Genomic DNA, 11,850 nt, shown 5'->3' with positions numbered 1-11,850 from the left:
CAATGTGGATTGGCCATCTATCATGTTTTAAACCTAGCTAGAGTCAATTTGTTGTCCATCATGTATGGAATCTTTTGCTTAACCAGCTAATTGTACCATGTGCAGTAATGCTTAAAATAAAAAATAAAAAAAGAGCATCCCAGTGCTTATTTGGCTAAATTTTATCCATAAATCAAGGGTGACATAAAACCACAAAGTTTCTAACCTATCACGTGACATATTTTGGAGCATTTAAAGAAAGCTCTCTAAATGGACCGTGTATGCAAGAACAATAACAAGTAAAGATGATTTAGAACATGACAATCTAAGGGGTGTATCTTTAAACTGCAAACCCAATCGTGCCACATGGATGCATGATATGGCAATTCCAACCTGTGAATATATAAGTTCGGATCGGCCACATGTCAATTACTAAACTTAAATTCAATAATATAGCATCATCCCAAATCATTAAAAAAAATTGATAATAATAATCATATACTGTCCCACGTATAGGGCCTGCACCCTCTTTGTAGTCCTGCTCTAGCTTTGTAATGCAGGATTTTTTATACTTTGCTTTTTTGCATATACCAGTGATTGTCACAAAATTCTCCCAAGACAGAATGCAGTCTTAACTCTTTCCAAAGAAAAAAGGAAATGCAAATTTCACATGGGCATGCAGAAAAACTTCCACTGTAGTGGCCTCAACAAGGTAGGAGGACTATCCCTAAAATGCATGGGTCCAAAAGTATGATCACAATGGGAACGTTCTTGCACTAGCACGTGCAACTACCCTTTCCTAAGAAGAGTATGCTTCCACATCACATGTGATATGGGTTCCATCCATCTATGTACCCGTACCACCACCACCACCTTCTATCTTCTTCTGCATTTTGAACTGCAACATCACAGGAGCACAATCTAGAGGTGTTTCCCCTGTGACCAAGAGCAATATATTCATAAGTTAAGATTAACTAATTCACCACTCATAAGCAAACTCTTTAAACTTTATTGTAATACTAATTCACATCATTCCAACTTGAAAGGAAAAAAGAAAAAGACAAAAATACTTCATTTCAGCCGCAAAAACAATGAGGTGTCAGTTGGTTATTTACAGTGATTTTGATAGTTTTGGCTGTCCCCTAAAGATTTGGACATTTTTTGCCTACTGGGGTACCTCAGCCATGTATAGTAAGGTGATTTTGTCAGTTTACTGGTAACAGAATCAGGGAAGAGAGAGAGATGCATTTATCCCCAATAAATAAAATAGATCAGGGAGAGAGGCAACATCGTGGAAACTCAAAATCTGAAGCTCAGGATGAGTCCAGCATGGATAAAACCAAAGTCACCAACCAAGAGCATGAGCACTGGTGCTGTGAGTAGCACCCTATTAGAACCAACATAGGCGACACCCTTTCCTTTTCATAGACTACGAGGGACATACTCCTGTTTTCTTTTTTCTCTTTTTCTATGCAGTCAAAGGAACAGTCTTTTGTTTGGTTTATCCATGTAAGTTTATGTTGAATAAAAGAAAGAGCATCCCAGTGCACGAGGCTCCCACTACTGCAGGATATTTTTATTTTTTGGGTACTCATGTTTGTTAGAAGTGTTGTGTGGGCCCATCTATAGGTCTCGGGATTAGCGCCAGGTGCTAATTCCGAGATCCCATATGGGTCTAGGTTTTTTATGCCTTTTATTTTGTTATTCCAGATCTGCCCCTAGCCCTCTTTATATTGTTTTTTTTTGGGTACTCATGTTGTATATAGGTTGACACTCATATCTAAGGTAAAAAAGAAAGAAAACGTTTGTGAGAATGCCCCCACTTTAAAAATAATTAACTAGGGCTCTTAACAGTATGGAAAGGTGAGAAGGGGTTTCTCTCACAATGCTGTTTGGTTGACTCAGAAAGACAAGTGATAAGTGAGAAAAGAGTTTCCTTCACAATGCCTTCCACCTTTTTTCCTAGGACAAATTTGTGGGAAGCACCTATAAAGTTTCCATCCCAAAAGTTCAAACTAGTAGGTGGAGGGGCTCCCAGGTGTATAAGGGAAAGGAGAGGGGGGGTTGTAGGCTAATTAGTAGCCGCTGTGGGACTAAATTCACAACACTCCCCCACGTGTGGCAGTACATACTGTAGGCACGTGGATTTGGTGAAAACCCGCACAGATACCATGTAACATTGGTCTATGACACTTTCACGATTGCGATGAGTCCCCTTCTCTGGCTCCGGCCATTCCTACTCCGACCAATCCTGCTGCTCTGACCTCCCACCCTCCCCTCTCATGCCGTCTTCTTCTTCCATGCCATCTCCCCCTCCACCTGCCCCTCCCTTACCCTCTCAGCCTGCTTCTTGGAGCTCTCTGGTTGCTCCGGTGCCTGGTTCTCAACCAAATGGGCTCCCTCTGCATTTCGTTGCTCCTGCCTCTGTTGGCTCCTCCAAGGTCGCTCTCTGCTCACCTGATCTCCTCGCCTCTGAAGCAAAGCTCTGGGAGAACTGTCTCGTGGGGCACTTCCTTGGATCCAAGCCCCCTTTCCGCATTGTGAAGCTGTCTCTCTCCAAGCAATGCAGGCCGCAGGGTTCCATGGATTCCTTTCTTCTGGATAACGGCTTTTTCATCTTCAAATTCTCTGCTGATTCTGATAAGACCCGTGCCCTTGAAGGTGGGCCTTGGCTTGTAGGTAAAAAACCTATCTTTCTGCGCCAATGGCACCGTCATCTCCAACTCCAGAGTGTGGATCCAACCTCCATTCCCCTCTGGGTTACCCTGTCAGGCCTTCCCCTGCATTACTAGTGCACTGACGGAATTAGTCTGATTGGCTCTGTCTTGGGCACTCCTCTCTTCTTGGATGTGAGAACTCGCCGCAAAGATAGACTCGCTTATGCTAGAATCTGTGTCGAGGTCTCGGCTGCTGAACCTCTCCCTTCATTTATCACGGTCAAGGAGGGCGAGGACTTCTCCTTCGAGCAAGAACTCCACTACGAATGGAAGCCTCCCCACTGTGAAGTCTGCAAGACGTTTGGACATGGCTCCCATCTCTGCACTCTTGCTCCTGTTGTTGTCGTAGACGTGACGAGTTGCCCAGCTGCTGTCGAGGGTGAGGCGACTGTCCCTACTGCCTCTGAACCAGACTTCACCTGCTGTCGCCGGTGTGGAGAAAAGTGCGCATCCGGCTAGTAGAACCTTTCGCTCGCCTTCCCGGGGAAGAACAAGAAACAGGCTCCGTCATCGGAATACTCGCCGGAAAGAGGGAGGCCAATTGATTCAACCGAGCCAGTAGGCATTCCACTCTGACTTGAACAGGTTCAGTGTCCTTGCCGTTGACGATGATGCAGATGATTCTGGCCCTATCTCGTGCCCCGAAAAACTCTCTTTCGATGTCATCTCGAGGAGCAGATCGCGGATGTCGCAAGAATCCAACCAAGAACCTTCCTTTCCTGGCTCTCCTGGCACTCCAACCTCTGCAGTCACTCCGTTGTCATCTTCCATGGCGACTTGTTCTGCATCTGCGATTGGCCTCCTGCCTTCGCTTTCGGCTTAGGGTACAACTGAGGCATCTCTGCCTCTGTCGACAAAGACTTCTTTATGCCCCCCTCATGTGGGCCCCTCATCCTTTGACCCTGTTGACCCTCTAGTGGTCCCCCCTGGCTCTCTCCTCCCTAATGTCTCGAACCATTTTGCCTCTGGGCTCAATCCCCTTTCTTTGAGTGAACCCTCCGTTTCTCTCTCGGGTACGCGGGTCTCAATCCAACCCTCTCATACCAACCCTCCTGACATCTCGTCTTCTACACCCGACAACCTCAACCCCCTCTCTCCTCTTTCTCCAAGCTCTCTTATGCCGCAATGCATTCTTGCTACCCCCCCCCCACACTGCTCCTACCGTCGCCGCCACCGTAGCAAAACCTATTCGAGGTCAGTCCTATCCAGGCTCTGTGAGCCATTGCTGCCCCTCCCCTCCCTTTCCAAATGATCCAAGGATTCATTTGGAACACCAGGGGCTTGAACTCCCCTTCAAAGCAAGCTACTGTTCGTTCCAAGTTGCGCCAGTCCCAGGCCAACTTCTGCTGTCTCCTGGAAACTCATATCAAAGAGCCCAATCATGCCAAAATTTTGCATTCGCTTACTCCCGGCTGGTCTTTCAAATCCAACTACATCCACCACCCAAATGGTAGAATCTGGATTCTATGGGACCCTTCAAAAATCTCCTTATCTCTTCTATCTTCTTCCTCCCAATTTGTTCACCTTTCCTTCTCTGACTGCCTGGGCCACTTCTCCTTCTTCTTCACAGTGGTCTATGCCCTCAATAGCCATTCTTTGAGAATTCCTCTGTGGTCTGACCTTCTTACTATTGCTAGACAGCTTGGTCCTCATCCTTGGGGCTTGGGAGGAGATTTTAATGTGATCAGATTCAGCCATGAAAAGCTGGGAGGTGATCATTTGGATCTGGAAGCAATTAACTCCTTTAATGACTGTATTGAAGACATGGGGGTAAATGATCTCAGATGGACTGGGTTCCCTTTAACTTGGTGCAACAAAAGAGCAGGTTCTAACTGGATCTCTGGTAAACTTGACAGGGTTATGGTCAATGAGGAATGGCTTTCAGCCTTCCCTTCTTCTCATGCCAACTTTGACAGCCCCGGCATTTCAGACCACTCCCCCATCTCTCTAGCTATTCAGCCCTTCCCTTCCTTGGCCCCAAACCCTTTAAATACTTCGACATGTGGGCCTCTCACCCCTCTTTTTTAACCACAGTCCTTCAGGCTTGGGAAAAACCTATCACTGCTTTCTCTTCCCCCCTCATTGCATTTTCTAAAAAGCCCAAAAATGTCAAGGCAGCTCTCAAGGATTGAAATTCCAGTACTTTTGGGAACATATCTCAGCAGGTCTTGGAATGCAAGGACAGACTTGGCTCAATTCAGATTCGACTCCAATCGGATCATTGCAATGGTGCTTTAGCAGATGAAGAAAAGGCTACTTCTATTGAGCTCACTTCCTTACTTGCTCGAGAAGAGAGCTTTTCGAAGCAGAAATCTAGAATCAAGTGGCTTGAGCTGGGGGACTCTAATTCTGCTTATTTTCACAGATCTCCGAAGGCTAAAGTTAATGCAAACTCAATTGTTCATCTTACAACCCAGGATGGTTCTATTGTCTCCACTGTTAAAGGTATCAAAGACTTGGCTATTCAGCATTTCAAGGGCCTCTTCACCAGCTCTCAGTTGGCCTCCCCTCCCATCTCGAATGGCCTGCTCAACAAATTCATCCCCTCGGCCCTCCATGAATCTTTGAGCTCCATTCCTAATGAAGATGAGATTGTGGCTGCCACTCACTCTCTCAAGGTTTCGGGAGCCCCAGGCCCAGATGGCTTCAGTATGGGGTTCTTTTTAGCTGCCTGGGACATTATCAAGCTGGACCTTACTGCTGCCATTATCAGCTTCTTCTACAATCCTTATCAGGTCAAAGGTATCAACCACACTTTTCTCTGCCTCATCCCCAAGAAGGACGTTGCCTCTGCTATGAATGACTTCAGGCCCACTGCTCTATGCAACCTCTTCTACAAATTTATTGCCAAGATCCTTGCTAGGCGGCTCAAAAGTGTGGTGGATATTCCTGTCAATGACAACCAATCTGCTTTCATCCCTGGAAGACATATCTCGGACAACATCCTTATTTGTCATGACATTGTCAGAGGCTTTGAGAGGAAAAATCATTCCCCTGTTATTCTCCTGAAGATTGACATCCACAAAGCCTTTGATTCTTTAAGGTGGGATTTTATAAGTCAGGTGATGACCAAGATGGGATTTCCTTGCATCTTTGTCAACTGGATTCAAGCTTGCATCTCTTCCCCAAAGTTTTCTGTGCTTGTTAATGGCAGCCCGGCAGGCTACTTCGATGCCTCTGTGGGAATTAGACAAGGCTGCCCTCTGTCTCCTTATTTGTTTACTTTGGCTTTGGAAGCTCTCTCCAGGGACATCCAAATTTGCACTCAACAATAGCTTATTGTGCCTATGCCTAAGTGTAAAGCTCTCAACCTCTCTCATTTGGCCTTTGCGGACGACCTGATGATCTTCTCCAAGGCTTCCATAGCCTCTCTGGAGTCTATTATGCTTTGCTTGCCGCACTTTCACGAGCTATCGGGCCTGCGCATCAACCCCTCAAAGTCTCTCATTTTCTTTGCGGGGGTTTCTAAACTAGACAAGGCTCCTTTGCTTAAGAGATGGTTTTCAAGAAGGGCACCTTCCTGTTAAGTATTTGGGTCTTCCTTTGATCCCTGCCAGGCTTTCAGTTCATCACTGCACTCCTATGCTTGACCTCATTCGGAAAAGGCTGCAATTATGGAAAGGCAAGCTTCTCTCTTATGCTGGTAGGCTAGTTCTTATCAGATCAGTCTTGGAATCTTCGTATATCTATTGGTCTGGAATCTATGGGCTGCCTCAAGCTACTATAAAGTCCTTGGAATCCCTTTTGGCTTCCTTCCTATGGAAGGGCAAAGATATTTCCAGATTTCTTCCCCCCTTCCCTGGGCTGCTGTGTGTCTACCGAAGAATGAAGGAGGCTTGGGCATCAGAGGAATCAAAGAAGTGAACTTGGCTAGTATCTTCAAGTTAATCTGGAAGATTGCTTCAAAGCAAAAGAACATTTGCGTTGACTGGATATACTCAGGGCCCCTTCGGCTTGATTCCATTTGGACGGCTGCCCTGTCGGCAGATTCTTCCTGGGTTTGGCAAAAAATCTTAGGCTCCCGTCACTTGGTCATCCATGTCATCAAATCTCAGATTGGGGATGGTCTCTCTTCCTATCTTTGGCTGGATCACTGGCATCGGAAGGGGATCCTCCTCCCCCTAATTACCCCTTGGATCATTTATGCTTCGGGCCTCCATAGGCTCTCTTTGGTGGCTGACATTTTAGATCAGTTTGGCTGGGCTCCCCCTCCTACTTCCTCTTCGGACCTTGCCATCATCTGGAACGACCTCTCTTCCACCACCAGAAGGCCTTTGGGCAGCCAAGACTGTGTTAACTGGCTGGCAAGCAATCCTCCTATCTTCTCCTCAAAATCTACCTGGGACACCATTCGGCACAAGGGCCCCTTAGCCCCTTGGAGAAAGCTTCTTTGGTCCAAGCACCATATTCCTAGGCACTGCTTTACTGTTTGGAGGATCTTCAACAATTGTCTGCCAACTCAAGCCTTTCTTCTGCATCGCCACATCCCTGTCTCCCCCTCTTGTTGCCTCTGCTGGAACAATTTGGAAGACACCGATCACCTTTTCTTTGAGTGCCCCACTGCAACCGCGATCTGGAAAGGCATCTTGCTTAAATGTTGGCCTACCCCGAGAAGAATTCTGCCTTTCTCTAGGGAATGGATTTGGATCGACATGACGTTTGTTGGCCGCTCTCTTTATGATATTGTGGGAAAGCTTGCTTTCTATGCTACCGTGAACCACATTTGGATGGAGCGCAATATCAGGAAATGGACCACCAATTCTAGATCTTACCAGCAGATTTGGGATTCCATTTCCTTTGACATTAAGGCGAAGTTATCGTCAGCCCCTCCTTCCCTTTGCCCTGACACCCCAAAGAACAGGCTCATTGTTGTCTCCTGGGGTCTCTCCTCTGTCTCCCTTATTTCTCCTAGCCCGCAAAGCCGAGGCTTGGGGCTTTTATTTTTTGTTTTGTTGCTCCCCTTTGAGGGCCCTGTAATTCTTTTTTCCTTCTTGGTAATGAATTTCTTATTCACCCAAAAAAAAAAAAAAAAACATTTCCACCCCAAAAGTTCGAACTAGTAGGTGGAGGGACTCCCAAGAGTATAAAGGAGGTTGTAGGCTAATTAGTAGCCGATGTGGCACTAAACTCCCAACAGAACCTTGCTAAAATGTCCCTAAAAGGAAATTTTCTTTCCTTAGAAAGCAACCAAAAGCTAAAGCATAAAGTGGAGACTTTACCTTTCCCTGTGGAACAAACACCTTCCTAAAATTGTCCCTAAAATGGCTTCCCCTTGAAAAGCAACCAACCGCTAAATTATAAAGTGGAGACTTTACCTTTCCTAGTAAACTTTAATATTTTTATATTTTTAAGAAATAGTTTCTCTGCTGAAAGAATAAAGTAATAATAGGCTAAAGCATAAAGATGGAAAGGGAGAATTTGTAAAGAAATCGGTAGTCCTGTTAGAATTTATGTAATAAGGGTACTTTAGGAACTAGATTGTTGTCTAATTGCCTTATATTGTAATTTTCCTTTTTAACCTTTTACCTCCCTAGGGAGGTGTATGTATTTCCTTTCATATTATTAGGGAAGTAATATAGGTGTGTTGGAGACAATACTCCAACACACAACATTCCACCAAACTCACTCTCTCTCTTTCTTTGTGTTCTTCTTCTTCTACTTCTTCTCTCTCTTCTTCTCTCATCTTCTTCCTTCTTCCTTTCTCATATTCATCTCCTAAATTCCAACTTCATATCAGAGCTTTACAGTTTGAGAGTCGTATTTCAGCTTACCCTTCTCTTCCACCTCTCTTTAGAATCCTAGGACACAAAGGATTCCAAGAAAGAGGCTACTATATGAATCCATTGAAAAAGCATGAGATAAGTTTTGAATGAAGCCTACAAGAAGTTCTCATGGTTGAATATGAGCTCTCTTGAAGCTCGAAACATAATCAACAGCACCCAAAGTTACAGCCAGCCCTAACCTATGGGTTACTGCCAGCCAGTTTGTGTTGGTCTCTCTCTCTCCCTCTGTTGTTATTGGACCTGTGGTAGAGCTCCTAGGAATCACCCAGGGGTCCTTTGAATGGGCCATATGGTCTCCATGGTTGAAGATACGAGTTGTTAGTGCACAACTCATTTTCGTGTGGACTGCTAGGTATAGCCAGTTTCGATTTTTTTTTTCTTCCTTTTTTGCATTTAGAATGCAATATAGGATGATTTCCAGTTATGAGATGGTTGTGAAATGTCTCATATGGATCCTTGAGTTGTCTTAAGATGTTGTTACCCTTCGGAGGGTTTGTTTGAGTGGAGTTCTTCACATTTGGAACCTGTTTTTCTTTGCTTGAATTTTTTTTTCGGAGTAAGACTGTATTTGGGTAGAGTGTGTACTCCCCCATTGGGTTTGGGTATCATCCCCACTTTTTCGTGTATTCCTATATCATGTCAGCTGTTGGAGAAAGAGGCCAGGTTCCACCCCAAGGGAACGACAGAGATAGATTTAGTAGTGACCACTATGGGAAATCTAGACACATTAGAGAGAGATGTTGGATAATTTATGGCTGTCCCCCTGGTATGCATGGCAGCAGGATGGGGGAGCCAGAGCATGCATTATGATGACTGAGGTTAAACCTCTGGGATCTCTACATGGACTACAGACAGATACCAGGTCTCTCCCTCAGGATGATATTGCAGCATTTCGCAGGGTTTTGTCATATCTGGATAGCTTTACATCTACACCTGCAGTGCCAAATTCTTCAGCTTCCACTTTACAGACCTCTAGATCTGTTCCTTCCCCCGTCTCTACATGGGGTCATCGACTCTGGAGCCACTGACCATATGACCGGCATAACTCAGTGTTATGACTCCTACTCTAAATGTTATGGTAAGGAAAATGTTAGGGTTGCTGATGGTTCCCTTTCTTCTATGTCTGGTAAGGGTAGTGTCCGTGTAACTTCTTCGATCTCCCTTGACTCCATTCTTCATGTTCCTCCATTTAACACTAACCTCTTATCTGTGACCCATCTAACCAAATCCTTGAACTGTTGTCATTTTTTTCCATTCATTGTGTTTTTCAGGATTTGGTGATAAAGAGGATTATTGGCAGTGCACGTGAGAAAAAGGGTTCTACCTTCTTGATCCAAGAACATTCCCTCTACCTACTGCTCAATCCTACGCATGTGGGCGTAGTGACAATAGTTCCGTTGACTCTGTGATGTTGTGGCATCACCGTTTGGGTCACCCTTCTTTTGGTGTTATGAGAAAAAAAATTGCCACACTTGTTTTCTTCTATTCCTTCTTCCCATGTATATCAATGTGAACCCAATTTGTTTGCTAAACATTGTAGTTCTCTTTATTCTTACCATGACAATAGATCCACTGTTCCCTTTCATATTGTGCATACTGATGTTTGGGGACCTTCTCCCACTACTTTATTTGGTTATTGTTATTTCGTTTCCTTGATTATTCTTGGTCTACATGGACTTTTTTGCAGAAATATAAGAGTGATGTCTATGATGCCTTTTAAAATTTCTATCAGCTAGTCCTTGCTCAGTTTGAAACTAAAATTAAAATTTGTTCGTTCTGATAAAATAGGGGAGTACATGAATGGTAGCCTCCAAAATTTTTTCACTGATAATGGCATTATCCATCAGGTAGCTTATGTTGACACACTCTAACAGAATGGGGTAGTTGAGAGAAAATTCATCATTTATTAGAGGTCACTAGGAGTCTTTTATTTGGCATGAACGTTCCTAAAACTTTTTGGTCTAAAGCTCTTTTTACAATTGCCTTTTTGATAAGCTGCATGCCCATTAAACTTCTTGGCTCCAAATCCCCTTTGGAAACATTGTTTCCTCAGATATTTGCTTTCTCACTTCCTCCTAAGGTATTTGAGTGTGTTTGCTACGTCCATGTCAATAGATCTGCTAGGACTACGCTTGACCCCAAGGCACCCAAAAGCCTTTTTCTTGGATATTCCTCCTCTACCAAACGGAATAAGTGCTACCAAAGATGTCACCTTCTTTGAGTCTATACCTTTCTTTACTCCTTCTCATCAGCATCCTCTTTAGAGGGAGAATAGAGGGAATGAAGAGGCTGTTGATATCCCTGTCCTCCCACCTTTGCCTACTTCTCCATTTCTGTTTGATATTGGGAAACACAAAGAAGGGGTTGTTGTTGATATTGATGATCAATCAGGTGTTGGTTCTGACAACATGAAGGAAATAAATGTGTACAAAAGAGGCTGTTGGAGGAAGAAGACCTGCCAAGAGTCCTCTTTGGATCCACCAAGGTTCGAAAACTCGGGTCTCGGTGGCATCTCGGCCAGGCCAAAAACCGAGTTGAGCCGAGATCTCGGCGAGTTGCAGCATTTTTTTTTTTTGGGACTCGGACCCCCAACTCGGTGGGTTGTACACATATTTTGGGTCTAAAACTTGATATCCAGCCTATTTTAGGCCATTTAAACACAATGGCATGCCCAGATTTGCCAAAAAACAAGTCCAAATATGAGTTTCACTTTGGACCATAGGTTGGTAATGTCAAGCTACTAGAACTATGAAATAACTATCTCTTATTTATCCCCTAACCCTAGTATTTATTTGTTAATTAAAAATAATATTTTGAATTTTTTTTAAAACTATTTATACCTTAAAGTATAAGAAAAATATAATGTAATGATGAATTTGACACCATTTGAAGTTGAATATTATGTACATATGTTGTACATAATTTTCCATAAGCAATAAGTATTTTTCCTTAATATTATATATATTTTTTTAATTTTTATAATATATTTATTAAATCTGAAAAATAAAATAATTTTTTTAATGGGTGAAAATAAAAAATTAATCCATGGGGCTGTAGAGCATCCCAAGTAGTTTAACATATATCAAAATCATTTTCAAACAATCACTATTCATCCTATTTTTTTCATTTTCTTTTTTCAAATAAATCATTTACTTTTTCAGAAATTATAATAAATAATTTATTAACTGAAAAAAAATCCGACTCCATGAAGTGATAGATCGGGCAAAGATGTTCAACATATATTAAAACCACATGAATCTAACAAGGATTACAAAAAAAAATTTTGGAAAAAATAGATTTGGGGAAGAAATAGAAAACACCTTTGAAATCTTGCAAATAGGTGATGATGCTCCAAATTGGCACTTGAATCT

At 43.4% G+C, this 11,850-nt stretch overlaps 1 protein-coding gene across 2 annotated transcripts in view; it reads right to left on the bottom strand.

Moving 5' to 3' along the window:
* Window positions 1-629: 629 nt before the first annotated feature.
* The window catches only part of LOC122669684 (hepatocyte growth factor-regulated tyrosine kinase substrate), a 27,488-nt gene continuing 16,267 nt past the window's right edge, over window positions 630-11,850 (bottom strand). For both annotated transcript variants that reach the window (XM_043866514.1, XM_043866515.1), the window contains exon 10: window positions 630-915. In XM_043866514.1, the coding sequence (XP_043722449.1) occupies window positions 827-915 (89 nt within the window). In that variant the 3' untranslated portion in view covers window positions 630-826. The remainder of the gene's footprint in view (window positions 916-11,850) is intronic.

This window comes from Telopea speciosissima, chromosome 7, assembly GCF_018873765.1.
Source record: "Telopea speciosissima isolate NSW1024214 ecotype Mountain lineage chromosome 7, Tspe_v1, whole genome shotgun sequence".
Classification (NCBI taxonomy): domain Eukaryota; kingdom Viridiplantae; phylum Streptophyta; class Magnoliopsida; order Proteales; family Proteaceae; genus Telopea; species Telopea speciosissima.
Note: the sequence above shows the minus strand (reverse complement) of the source record. Positions and strands in the feature narration are given on the sequence as shown.